The sequence below is a fragment of the Siniperca chuatsi genome, linkage group LG21 (genome assembly GCF_020085105.1).
Source record: "Siniperca chuatsi isolate FFG_IHB_CAS linkage group LG21, ASM2008510v1, whole genome shotgun sequence".
Taxonomy (NCBI): Eukaryota; Metazoa; Chordata; class Actinopteri; order Centrarchiformes; family Sinipercidae; genus Siniperca; species Siniperca chuatsi.
The window spans coordinates 14,998,567-15,012,894 of NC_058062.1; the positions used below are offsets into that span (position 1 = coordinate 14,998,567).

The following is a 14,328-nucleotide window of genomic DNA, read 5'->3' on the forward strand; positions in this document are numbered from 1 at the left end:
ACAATATAGTAAAACACAGTTGTAATATTAAGTTGCTGACAAATTTGTACATAAACAATTAAAAATGTTCTTATAGCTGCATACAACTGCATTATAGTGTGTTAGTTACCATTATTTATTAAGTTTAAACACTTCAGGTCAGAACCAGTTTCATTTCTCTACTGATACTAGTTAATGATTGTCATTGTCAACCAGTGTTCCCACTGGTTTAGCAGCAGTCTGTTATCAGATAACAGAGTGAGAGGAGGTTGGAGGAATGACATTGATTTGATTAACATACAGCACCTTTTTCCATAGACACCACTTCCCATTGTAAAGTCTTGGAGAGTCCTTTCTGAACTGTATATTAGCTTTTCTAAGATTTCCGAATAGTCACAGTGCTTTTGAATAGTGAATATAATAGTGAAAGTGAAAAGTCACAGGAACCATGCAAAAATATAATGATTGATAATATATAATAATGTTCATTACACAGCTTTGTTCAATACTGATTCTGATTAGTCAATTATTGTATTCTACGGTCTGTTATTTCTGAAGAGCAGACCACTGCTATGAATAACAGACTGTTGCTATGGATGCAGTTCTGATCATAGACTCTGGAGTGCAATCACATCAGTCTGCAGAAAGAAGTCCTGTGGCAAAAAAAAGTTTTAAAATAATCAAATTTTAAATCAATTAAATTAATTTGGTATCAAATTATTGATTTCTTTAGTAAGTATCTGTGTAACAGTGGGATAATGTACAGGGTGATTCTTCACCCTTACGTAAAGTATAACATATAAACTATATGCAAAAAAAAAACAAAACAAAAAACAAAACAACTACAACAAAAAATATCACTTTTCCAGCTGTTCTGTAGCTGCAACCCAGGACTACACAGTTTAGTTCAGTTATGTTGAATTTTTCACCTGAAGTTGGATCAGACAATGTTAAGTACACCTACAGTTTAATGCATTTTTGTCCTTTGTGTAATCTAAAATCAAAGCAGACCCTGCTGTCTGCAATTTGCTGCTATGTCTGACACATATAGACTATTATATAGACTTAAACGTGGTTTGTCTTTCTGACAGACTTGACATGAGAAGAAAAGCAAAATTTCCACGCTTCATTTGCTCCATTTGACCCGAGATCACTCACACAGATTGGTGTGCCAGGTAGCACAATAGCTGTAGGATTACAAGTGAGATTTGGGCAACGTCCTTTTAAGTTTCCAATTGGTTAAAAAAGAAAAGAATGAATTGACGTCATACTTTCTATCTTTCCGCCCCTGCCCACCACATCGCTGAGAAGAAAAAAAAGCTGGGTAAGAAAAAAGAAAGGTAACACCTTGCAACAAATCCAACTCCATATGCTGCAGCAGTTGATTAAAGGATTTTCTTTTTCACGTTTCCCACACATTCTTCCAAAGTCTGGAAATATCTCACTGTCTCTATCCTTCCTCTCTGTCTCTGCCTCTATCTCATCAAGCTCTCTGTCCTTGTTTGTTCTCTTTCACTGGTGTTTCTCTCTCGTGTTCCTTCCCACCCCATCTTATCTTTCATTGGCTGCACTGTTTGCTTGTCAGTGTTTATATCCTGCATTCAGTTTACATTTATCTGATGTCAATGCCATAGATTCATTTATCACAAAAAGCATTAGATAGGGCTTTTTCATGCCATTAGGATTCAAGGAATAGGTTGGCATTTTCAGAAATACTCATATTTGTTTTCTTGTCGGGATTTAGGTGAAAAGATCTATACCATATGTTCATATGATAAACACAAAGCTACCACCAGCAGGCTATTAGCTTAGTTTATCTTAGCGTAAACCATGGAAACAGCTAGCCTGGCTCTGTATGAAGGTAGATCTGCCAGCACCTCTAAAGCTCACTAATTGACACGTTATATCTATCTACCTCTATAAATGTAAAACCAACATGGTGTGGTTTTACAGGGCTGGACTATTTCTTGGCCAGGCGCAGTAACTTCCTGACATATTTACTTTACAGATATGACAGTGGTGTCAATCTTCTCATCTAACTCTCCGCAAGAAATATAATATAATATAATAAGCTTATTACCCAAAAAGTCAAACTATTCCTCTAATCAGCAAGCTCAGCAAACAAAAAAGAAGAGATGACAACCATGAATGTGAAAACATACATATATTCACATTCGACATACAGTAATTTGACTATCATCCAGTGTTATAAACACAGACTGTATAAAAGAAATGGACGTAGTCACCGTGATGTCATCCATTGGTTTGTGGACTACCGTTCTGAAGCCTTGAGTTTGGCATTTTGGTTGTAGCCATCTTAGTTTTTTGGAGCTAGAAGTGACCATAATTGGATGAGAGGGTGGAGCTGGGGGGGTACGCATTGCTACGCCTCTATCCTGATTGACAGGCCGCCCTGGTAGCGACTTGTCAATCACAAGGTAGCCACACCCTAAAGCATACCCTGCTTTATTGTCTATTTTACTCTAAATGGGACCATAATTCACAAAATGAACATCATGCTGTATTGATGAAGACTTGAAACTATAGCTTGATTGAGACCATAAACTCCTTAGGCAAATGTTTACTGAGGTATATAAATCAAGTGAGAAGTAGGGTCATTTTCTCATAGACTTCTATACAATTGGACTTGTTTTTACAAACAGTGGAGTCGCACCCTGCTTGCCAAAGCACTTCCGCATTGGCTTCACTTTTCAGACCCGGAAGATACGTCCACTTCTTTTATACAGTCTAAGGTAATAAACTAAAGTAAGAGCTCAGTATTATTACCTGCACTGTTTGATCACACTTTGTGTATCTGGATCCAAAGTTCTATCAGGTTATTTTTATGACAGTGATACTACAGTTTTTAATCATTAACTAACTCTACTTTAGCAATACTAATGGGCATATGGGCATTTAATGTATTAAACCCAACAAAATTTTAGAACTTCTTAAGATAAATCCTTTTGTTGCAAATCTTTATACGTCCAGTGTACAATTGGTGGGGCGACCTCATAGTCTCAAGCACTGAAAGTATAGTTTTGTTCCTTTTTTCAGAAAAAAGTATTGACAACAAAGGCTCAACGTTTAAAGAATGACTCTGACACACAGTATAAAACCCTCTCCAAATCCTTTCATTAATTAAAACCCAGGATATATTTTGTTCTCAGCTTATATTAGTTTTGGTTACTAACACAGAACACAAGGCGTATAGAGTAGACAGTGTCCAGGGTGTAAACAATAAAGTTGACGATCGTCATGAAGGTGACCACCACCAGTTTATTCCAGTCGCAGAGGGGGACACAGTTATTGGTGTGGAAACTATACAGTGGCCAGATCACCACAGCTGTCATATACATCACTGCTGCCAAAATGTTATAGATGATCACTAGCTTGTCAAAGGAGAATGGAAAAAAAGAGGTCAGCTGTCCAAGGGTGAACAGGATTATGAGGATGGCAAAGATAAAGCACAAGGAGTACACGGCCACGCACCACTGCAGTCCTGGGGAGCCGAAGTACTGGTCTTTTTCCAGGGATGTGAAGATGAGACAGGCGAGGAACGTCTCCAGCATCTTCATTATGCCAGGCAACGTGGAGAGGAACCCACTGTTCTGCCCACTTGGACGAAGGCGAGTTAAGGCCACTTCGCCTGCATACACACCGAAACACACCCAGGACACCACAGAGGCACTGATCTGGCGGGGGCAGGTGATGCAGCTGAAAAAGGTGGGGTAGATGATGGAGGCGGCAAGGCACATGAGGCTCGCCAACATAGCAAAGGCAGCGGTGAAGTCATCCCAGGCGAAAGGTAATTTGGTATTGACAGTGGTGAACTCCAGGATGAGAATGAGAAAGGTGAAGAAGCAGCAGAAGCACCAGGTGAACATGCACCACACCCAGTATGGAGATGGGATGTGTCCCACCGTTGCCACCAGGCTAAAAGACATACAAGTGAGGATGGTCGCCATTGTTCGCATGATGCCCACAGGCTGGGTGAGTGATCGCAAATCCACATGGATCATGGCTGGACAGGATGATCTGTATGACGTAAAAAATAAAGTTGTTTTGTTTCCAAAGTTAGTTGAGGCTCATTGCATTCCTCAGTACAGCAAAGATCCTGTTGAAGAAATCCATGTAGGCAAGAGCCCGAACAGGTGTGCTGTTTGAAACTGAAACTCAAAGTGTGGTCATGTATATTCAAACACAGCATACTGGGCTTATCTGTCCTGTTTATGGCCCCTGTTTCATTCCATGGATTGGATACTTGGCTGTTATCATGTCCACCTCCCGACACACTGGACTCTGGTCCTCAACATAAGCCTTGATCAGAAGATAATCTCCAGCACAATGTGAAGGCGACATCCTAAGGAAAATCCCCCTTTCCTTGAATTCTCTTGATTTATTATTCCTGGGTAGCACAAAAGGGAGAGTTTGAAGGAGGGATGGCTGTTTTTATGGATTTTACAGAATAAAGATTATATTTCAGGTGCTAAAAAAGGTAGAATGTTGATAGAGCCCCTTTTTAAAGTCTGCCTTCACACAAAACAGACAAGAAACTACAGTATGATGTTTTAGTGTAATAACTTTAGTGTTGTGATCAGATTTCATTACATCAGTGTTTATATTGCCGGCAACCAAAAGCAAAATGTATCTATTATGAAAACTCCCGTTTTGTACATTGCACCAAAGAGCAAAAGAGTATTAAAAAGTCTTTTAAAAAATCAACCACAGTATATGACAACTCAAGCACTTATTCTTTTATTCTAAAATGGATGTGGGATTTTATTCTCTTCCTCTCCATCCCTCTCCGTCTTTTCTTTCCTTCCTCCTCTAGTTATTTTTCTCTCTTCCTCTCTCTTTATTTGTGTTTACAAGATCATCATAACACCCACAGCTGAGTCTCCATGTTGACTTTGTAGAGAGCAGTAATGCATGGACTGGTCAAAGGTTATGTAAGATTTCTTATGGTTGTTACTGCTATCATTAAGATAAGCAAACCAGGCTTTAATCCTGACCAATTACTCACTTGCTTTTCTTATATTGTTAGAGGAAGGTTAAACATACGAATATGTGAACCGCCTCTACTCTCTATTTTTTCCTTTCATCATTAAATGTGGCAACACAAAGGGGTGAATAAGTTTTGTGACAGTAAGAAGTTTTGTTTAAATGATAAACCTTTTTAATTAATACTGGAGCCAATTTTACTTGCTAGGGCCACAACTAGCAATTGCTTTTACTTTAGATGAATCTGCTGATTGTTTTTTTGGATTAATCAGTTAATTGTGTAATCTATAAAAATGTCAAAAAAGTGCCCATCACAACTTCCCAGAGCTCAAGATAATGTCATAAAATTTTGCTCGACTTAAAGATATTACATTTACAGTGATAAATAACAAAAGCAGCAAATCCTCACATTTTTCACTCTTTTTGCTTGAAAAATTACTGAAATGATTATTCGATTATAAAAATAGATTCGGATCAGCTATCCTAAAAAATAAATTCTGTAAATGTTTTTTCTTTTAAAGACCACATTTACATAGTCAGTGGGTCCTATTGTTTATCCTCACAATGCTATTGGATGAACTCACACAATCTGCAAACTCTCTTTCAACCTAATTTCTTTGTTTTATTGGACTGGAATTGTCAAGATTCAAGTAAGTGAAATGCCATAAAAAATGTTTTTGTGATTATTACAATGACTAGAACATGTAGAAATTCAGTTATTGTGGAATACATTCATCATATTTGTTATGTATGTGTTGCAATTCTACATATCTGGGTTACAGGTTGGTATAGCATGTGCACCATACACATTACATGGGGACATTGCACTTTTCACATGTTCACATATGGAAAAATACTAATAGAAATATAATGTCTTTGATGATTCACTTAAACTAAGTTCGAAATGTGTTTTTTTTGTTAAAAATTTGACTTTTGAAAAATTTAATAAATGACAAAATTATTTCTGCTTGTAGTATTGTACCTTTTTAGTGAAAAGCTTTCAACTGATATTAGGCTTTTTTTCTGGGCTTTGTTTGTTTTCCCAAATAGCTGCTTGTTGCATTAGGCAGAAACAGGTGAGAATCTTCCTGAATGTGGGGACGCAAGTGTTCTTGGGGTATGCGTGTATTCCTTTTAGTATGATAAGCATAATGAGCATAATAGGCTAGCCAGACAGTACTGTGTGAAGTCAGTGGAATGTGTAAATAGAATTAGGATTAATTTGCATTGAAATTATTTGGCCTGGAAAATACCTTCTACCCATAACACTTGGTCCACCACCCTCCATTCAGGTTATCTACTACAATACAATACTCATTTGTTTTATTTATACATATGTATTACTTTATTTATTTTTTGTTACTTTTTCCATTCCAGAGTGCCACCAGCAAAGAGAGGTCGTCTATACCATGTACAGGATGTGATTGATGCCATCCAAAATGGAGACAATGATTTTGAGGTGGAATCAGACTACAATGATGCAAGTGATGAAGAGGCAGACAAAGAAAACCAAAAGGCTACTGCAAAAATGTTTGCTAATTTTTTGTCTATATTTGGGCTTTACAGGCTTTATAGACTCTACATCTAGCTCTATGTCATGCACCTTTTTTAAAAATGTGAGTTTGCAGTGGCTATTGACAGAAAATAGATGGCAGACATGTTTTTCTTCTTCTCTTTCTTTCCTGCTCTCTCTCTCACCCATTATAGAAAAATGGGAGTGGAATTGTCAGATTGAAACCTATAGTTGCTGTGAGTTTCAGGGTAGGCACACTCCAACGCACCTTTGCAAACATCCTTTGTGAAGGACAGGGTGGGTCCCACTATACCTGTTTAACCATTAAGCAGATTATTTAAACATTAAACATATTATTCATTCATGATTAATTTGTTCACTTATGATTGTAATTTGTTACTGAGGTGCTGAAACAACTCAATAATAGTAAACACCCATAGTGATGGAAGCATGCACAATAACTTTGATCACATTTTATTCATTTTTCACATGCTGAGGTTGACAAGAATACAAACTAAATAAGTTTGCAAATTAGACTAACACGATTATATAAATGCTGTATCAAAATCAGAGAATTAATACGGATCCAAAATCATGGAGGAAGAAAAAGGGAGAGAGAAGATTGGGATTACATCCTTCTACAGTTAAAAATTAGACAGCCACTGTTGTTTCAAGTCCTCAGAGAATGCATCATCATGACAGATAAAGGTTACTCCCACTTAGATCAAATCCACAACAAACCAGATTGTGTTGGGTCATCATGAAAACATCAGTGAAATGTCTGGTGAAATAAAATGTTGGGATGCTTTACAGTACATACCGCTCTCCTACTCATGTTCAATCTTTGAGTTCAAGTGGACTTCAAAGATTGCCAACAGCTGAAAGATGAGGCATATTTGCAACCTATGTTCTGCTGATGAAGAAGACCAGCTTAAAAGAATAAACAGTATCCACAATGTAAGCAACAAGGTTGAAACAGGTCATGAAAGAGATAACCACTAAATTATTCCATGGACATATAACCGCTGTCGAGCAGTTGCTCGGCTTGGGGTTGTTGTGGAAACTGTACAACGGCCAGACAACCACAGCTGTCATGTACATCAACACTGCCAACACATTGCAGCCTGTCAGGACTTTGTCAAATGGTACGGGGAAGAGAGACAGAAGGCGGCAGATGGTAAAAATGATGACAATGAGGGCAAAAATGAAGCAAATGGAGTAAACAGCAACACACCACTGGAGTCCTGGAAAATTTGAGTACTTGTTGTGGTCCAAGCAGGTGAAGATGATGCAGGCCACAAAGGCCTCCAGAACCTTGAGGAGGCCTGGAACTGTGGACAGAAATCCACTAATCTCGCCAGGTTTAGCCCGGGTCAGCCCAACCTCAGTGGCGTACAGGATGAAGGCCAGACAGGAAGTAATAGTGGCACCAATCTGTTTGCCGCAGTTAGCACAAGTGAAGAAGACGGGATAGATGATGGATGCTGCCAGCACCTGTATGAGAGAAAGGTTAAAAGTAAGTGTAGTTGAAACCACTGGTGGAGGAAGTATTCAGATCCTTTACTTAATTAAAAGTACTAATACCACACAGTAAAAATACTCTAGTTACAAGTAAAAGTCCGGCATTGAAAATGTTATTTAAGTAAAGGCATGTAAGTATAATCAGGAAAATGTACATAAAGTATTAAAAGTAAAAGTACTCAATGAGAAAAATTTCCCCTGTGACGGTTATACTATAATATATTATATCATTAGTTTATAATCTGCATTAATGTAAAATCAGGATTTTGTAGTTGGTTGAGGTGGAGTTCATTTTGAACTGTTTTGTATCAAACTGCAATTAATGATTATTTTCATTATGGATTCATTTGCTGATTATTTTCTCCCTTAATCGATTGTTTGCTTAGTTTGTAAAAATTTTGAAAATAGTTAGAAATGCTGTCACAATTACCGAGAGCCCGAAGAGACACCTTCACAATGCTTGTTTTGTCCAACCAACAGTCCAAACCTTGAAATTATTAAAATAAATTAAAATTATTAAAAATTGTTAAACGGAAAAGCAGCAAATCTTCACATTTGAGAAGCTGGAACCATGAAATGTTTTGACATGAAAAAATGACTTAAACGATTATCAAAATAGTTGCCAGTTAATTTTCTGTCAGTCGACTAATGGATTAATTGACTAATCTTGTACTTATACATTTTCATATGTTTTGTGTGCAGAAATCTTAATTTGTAAAGTAACTAGTAACTAAAGCTGTCAGATAAATGTAGTGAAGTAAAAATTACAGTATTTCCCTCTGAGATGTAGTGGAGTAGAAGTATAAAGTAGCAGAAAATGGAAATACTCAAGTAAAGTACAAGTACCTCAAATTTGTACTTAAGTACAGTACTTTAGTACATGTAATTAGTTACATTCCACCACTGGTTGAATGAAGTGTTGATTATGACAACATTTAAGAACCATATTGTGTTAATCTTTTAGCACCTGTAAATAGTAAACATGCATATTTACAATGGCCTAATGTCAAAATCAGTCAAACGTGATTATCATTATCTGTTTTGGGGAGTTGTGGCTATAACAGCTGTGCCCGTAAAAAAACAAAAAAAACAAACAAAAACAAAACAAGTCCCACATGCATAATTAAAGCTCCAACATGGGGCTGTTTAAGTTTATTAATTTAGGATGCTGTTGAAGTGTTTATGGTGGAAAACTGAGATTTTGTTAGTCAACATTTTTCCCATCAAATTGTAGGGTTGCTAAAAGCAGCATGAACGTAATGAAACCTCTTACCATTTCAAGAATATAGACATATAACTAATGCTTTTGTTAACAACTACAACTGGCTGCTTTGAGTACCACTCTCTTTAGGTTTGGATTATGGATTGGGACTAAAAAGATATTGTGTGACGTGGTCTTTCAAAAATCCATCCGTTTGTCAAAGCTCACATACTGTATTAGTTTAAAATGTGTGTTCAATTACTTCAGTTATTTTCCTCTGCAAAATATAAACTTGAATATTCCCAATGACAGTAATGTTCAGTAACATAAAAATATCTGTAGACAAATAACAACAGAGTAAAAATGACACCAACCATTAGAGTAGCCAACATGGCAAAAGCGGTAGTGAAGTCATCCCAGGAGATGGGCAACTTAGTGCTGAGACTGAAGAATTCCAGGAAGAGTATGAGTAAGGTGGCGCAGAAGCAGAAGCACCATGTGAACATGCACCACGTCCAGAAGGAGTCAGTGCTGTGACCCACTGATGCCACCAGGCTGAAGGAGAGACAGGTGAAGATCACCTCCAGTATCCGCACAATGCCCACGGGCACCGTCAGTGCCCTGAAGTCCAGCGTAACCATGTTGACTGTAATCCTGTGGTCAGTTTACTGTGGTTTGGGATAGATACTTAATTAATCTCTCACCTCTTCATCAGCTTGTCTCCTCTGTGCTTGTTGATTTAATATTTATTTTTGTATTTTTAATAGCTCTCTGGTTGTTGTCAATCCCAGCCCCTCATGCTGTTAGTGCTGCCTGAATGTCTATGACGGACACAGAAAGTAAGAATGTGGAATCTTTGGCCACTCCCTTGTTGTCGCCCTATCGGACCTTCTTCCTCAAATGGTCAATAAAACTATTCAGATTTTACAGCAGTAGTGTAGGAACAGGAACTACACCTGTAGACACAGGGCTCAGGCGTCTCACTTCACCCTATTGCTCATCCATTATGTTTGCTAACTTAGTGGCATGCCTGCCCATCAATAGTTCTGTAAATGTGTCACAGGAGGCTTAAGAGGAATTGGGCCTTAGTACTACAGTAAAAATGTTAAAAGAAAATATTTGTCTTTCACTGGATAAAAGATGTAGGTGTGAGATACTGCAAAGGAAACAAAAGCCAAGATTGAGGATATGGACATAGACATGGACTAATCTACTAAGGGCCATAAATTACTGTTCCAAATCAAAACCAGTCTACTGCCAACTGTTACAGGCTGCCAACTGCTAACACACACACAAGCACCTTTAACAACTTCATCTGAAAGTTATCTGAAAATTTCCTCTTGTCAAACTTTGAATGAGCTATTTAACTTCTAAGTGTGAAATATAGACTTAAGTGTTCTCAACAAAACCTGGAAGACCTGGAAGAGAGCATGAGTGTCAATACTCACAGTTTCTGTGTATCATCTTGTACAGTATAAAACACAGGTTGCTTTTATGACTAAATAACTGCGAACAAACACAGCTTGTCTATAGTTGTTAATGTCTGTTCAAATTAAAAGAATAGCAAACACTATATTTAAGATAATTTATTATCATACTGATAATAGAGGCATGACACTGCAACCACAAAGGGAAAGATAAGTTGCTTTTATTGTCATTATTAAGAGATTGCTGCATTCCTTGAACTTTACACATATAGTAACACTGAATAGCATGCACAGGCATGAAACTGAGACCTGAAACTGGCCCATACAGGTTTTGGTCTCAAGAAACCTCGCCGACCCCGATCTAGTAAACCTAAACCCGACCCACCATTGTTATGGTTTAGTTAGTCCTACTTTAAAGAGAACTAGATATGCTTGCTTTGGATACATAGTGTTTCCACAGTGTCTACAGCCATGCTGGCGACTCTGTGAGGCTGCACCCAATGATTTCTAACATGCTGATGTTTAGCGGGTATAATGTTTACCATGTTCACCATCTTAGTCTAGCATGTTACACAAATGTCATTAGTTTTGTAGGTATTTATTCATAAACTGATGACTTGACCTGGTGATGGTGCTAGATGAAAAGCCAGAGGATCACCAAAGTAATTATATCAAGGGTGACATGAATGTCTGTACCAAATGTCATAGCAGTCCAGCTGGGCACAAATGTGAACAACACTGTGGAGCTGGAGGAAAGGTCAGGGAATCCGGACACTAGTAGGATTCATCCCCTGGGAACCATGAATGTTCGAACAAAATTTTATCTTTATCCATCTAATAGTTGTTGAGATATTTTAGTCTAGGCTAAAGTGTGGACTGATATTAATCATGAGAGCTATATTGCTAGCATGCCTAAAATAACTGGGAACTGCCAGAATATACATTAAGCCTACATAGAACAAGACATATGGCTACCCACCAGCACAAATAACCACCAATAAACCACAGTTCTCACATGGTTAGTGTCAGCTTGTATAGCATCTAGCATAGCATAACAATAAACTATCTGCCTTACCTGTTAAACTCAACTTTACCTTTTTTCCGATTGTGGCCAAATGAACATTTCTGGTAACCTCAAAACTTATTTCCCAGCTGATCTTAAACTCATTATCAAGGACAGATCTATGTATTTACAGGAACTGTCATTGGTCATATAAGGTCACAATATTCCCACAATGAAGATGCTGTACCCGAATCATTGGGGAAGGCTAAATTCAGAACTTCTTTCCCAGCTGAAATTTACAGTTCGGTCATAATTCAAAACAGAGCTATTGAAGCACAATCGTGGGTCAAACAACAAGGTCAAAATGTTCCCACAATGAAAAAGGCTTCCCCGAATCATTTGGGTTGTGTATAAGCACCATTTTAGCAAGTTTTTATTTATCAGTTACTGAATGTTAGCTTGTCAGTCTAATGCATTGCATAGGCTACACTCAACCCAAAACTCAACACTTTTCAGTTGGGCTTGAGTCTGGGAGCATGACTCTCCAATCTACACCGACATGGTCACCAGAGGGCAGCAGAGCAGTAATGGGCAATTCTTAAAGTGTGTTCACACTGAAGGGCCATTGGATTTTGTTTGCAGGCCCTCCATATTTGCTTAGTTGGTGCATGGCTATGCAGCAATCTAAGCACGCTTGCAATAAAGCTTGAAGACAGCAGCAGACAGTTGGCCTAAACTTTGAAAACAATAATGGACAACAAATTCAGTGATAATGATTACAAATCAGAAAACAATGAGATTCCATAACAAGAGTTTGACCAAAGGTATTGCAAAAATCAAGCTGTCAAATTAGTTACATTTGTGCCACGAAGAAACAAAGATCAACAGTACATCACGATAGGAAGTAAAACAGTAATTAATCTAGTAAACATAGACAGTGAGTGCACAAGAGGTCAGAATGTACAAGTGAAACCTGCTGGACAGGTCTTCCTCCCTGGCATGACTCTCTCTGAATGATCACAGAGCTGCTTGAAAGATCACAGCTATTTTACGTTCACATTGCTTTCACACATCTAGTGACACTGCCAACCAGGAGGTGACATCACAGTTGCCATTGATACCACAAGTTCACATGATCTTAAAACAGTGACGCAGCCCCCTCACTTGTTGCATATTGATTCACACTGCTGTGGTCTGTTGTTTTTGAGGTCACAAAGAGAAGCTATGGAGCAAAAAGTGTCAAAGTGACTTTTGCTCAAGAAGTCTCTCTCAGTTCAGTTCAATTCAATTCAGTGGGGCTTTATTGGAATGGGAAACAGACGTTTATATTGCAAAAGTAAGTGTGAAATAAAAACATGTACATAAACAGAATAAGTGTGCTATTAAAAATATACAGAAAAAGTAAAATAAGATAAGATTAAAAAATTATGTAATATAATAATAAAACATTTAGACTTGCAGTTAAAAAATACAAATAAGTGAGAACTATATAAACACTGCAACATTTTTTTAATGACTGTAAATGTGTTTGTGTGAATGCATGTGCTGTGTGTGTCACTCACTGTCCCTCAGGTTGTGGCATGTTGATACATATTGGGCAGCAAGACACGCCCTGTCTCCTTCTCCTAGGAGTATTTTAAATTTTGAGAGGTCATTTAGCTCTTTGAAATCTGAGATTACAGAGTTGAACTTGTTAAAGTAAACATTCCTTATTTCGTTGAATGTTGTACATTGTAGGAGGAAGTGCATTTCTGTCTCAACTTCACCTGTCGAACAGTGACCACATATTCTGTTCTGATTTTTTGTGTCTTCCTTTTTCGATTGCCAGTTTGTGGTCGCTGAGCCTGTACTTGGTTAGGATCTGTCTCTGCTTTCTATCTCTAACAGTTAAGAGATATTATGCCAATTCATAATAGCTTTTTAGGGCCAGATAACAGTACGATCTCTCTCTCTCTCTCTCTCTCTCTCTCTCTCTCTCTCTCTCTCTCTCTCTCACACACACACACACACACACACACACACACACACACACTCACATGCAAATTATGTTACCTCTCCTCCATGTCTTACTGTGTTTTTGTTGGATCCTGTACTATTCTAATACAGCAGTACTGTTGCAGTGGACTTTCCCCGAGCCATCTTGATGTTTCTGTAAAAGTAGAACTGGGCCTAGTCAAGGACAGAGTCATCAGATATCCAGTCAGGACTTAAGGGGTATTGGTTGGGAGTTAAAAGGCTCCAGGAGCACTTTGGGTTTGGCAGCTTGTGGAAGTCTGTGTATGGCACCACTTTCTCTGCTCTCTAGCTCCCCCTGTGGGTCACAGTATAAAACCTCAGAAGTATTGAGGTTGTCGTAAAAACCTCAGGCTGTTGCTCTGTTGACAGATGTGAATCTTAAAAGGCTAAGCAAATATCTGACTCCACAAGCCACAATTGTGAAATCATCATCAGTCAACATCATTTAAACTGTCTGCTGTTGCTGTTGAAGACATTTTGTAACCATTTACCTTGATAGATTCTTCAGATTTTTCAATTGAAAAAAAATGCTGACACTGTGGATGACGTTATTTTACATTAACCATTAACACCATCCAGTTTCTTTACAGAACCAAGGCCAACATGACATGTTTTGTATATTAAAAAGAAAATAATTTCAAACCAGCAAAAACCGGACTGGAAA

At 37.9% G+C, this 14,328-nt stretch overlaps 2 protein-coding genes across 2 annotated transcripts; both read right to left on the reverse strand.

Annotated features, from left to right (window-relative positions):
• Positions 1–3,155: 3,155 nt before the first annotated feature.
• LOC122869512 (myeloid-associated differentiation marker homolog) lies at positions 3,156–3,947 on the reverse strand. Its single transcript, XM_044182622.1, has one exon. It carries the CDS (start codon positions 3,945–3,947, stop codon positions 3,156–3,158), a length of 792 nt encoding a protein of 263 aa, XP_044038557.1.
• On the reverse strand, positions 3,245–10,091 carry LOC122868446 (myeloid-associated differentiation marker-like). Its single transcript, XM_044180407.1, has 3 exons — positions 9,593–10,091; positions 6,765–7,990; positions 3,245–4,387 (listed from the first exon to the last, which is right to left on the reverse strand). Exons 1-2 carry the CDS (start codon positions 9,857–9,859, stop codon positions 7,400–7,402), a joined length of 858 nt encoding a protein of 285 aa, XP_044036342.1. The 5' UTR covers positions 9,860–10,091; the 3' UTR covers positions 3,245–4,387; positions 6,765–7,399.
• Between the last annotated feature and the right edge of the window lie 4,237 nt (positions 10,092–14,328).

Bases quoted from the DNA above. Each gene is read 5' to 3' on its own strand.
- LOC122869512 (XM_044182622.1), bottom strand. From the start codon at position 3,947: ATGGCGACCATCCTCACTTGTATGTCTTTTAGCCTGGTGGCAACGGTG.
- LOC122868446 (XM_044180407.1), bottom strand. From the start codon at position 9,859: ATGGTTACGCTGGACTTCAGGGCACTGACGGTGCCCGTGGGCATTGTG. The intron at 7,991-9,592 runs GTTGGTGTCATT...TCTCTCATACAG, and splicing joins CCATGTTGGCTACTCTAATG to GTGCTGGCAGCATCCATCAT.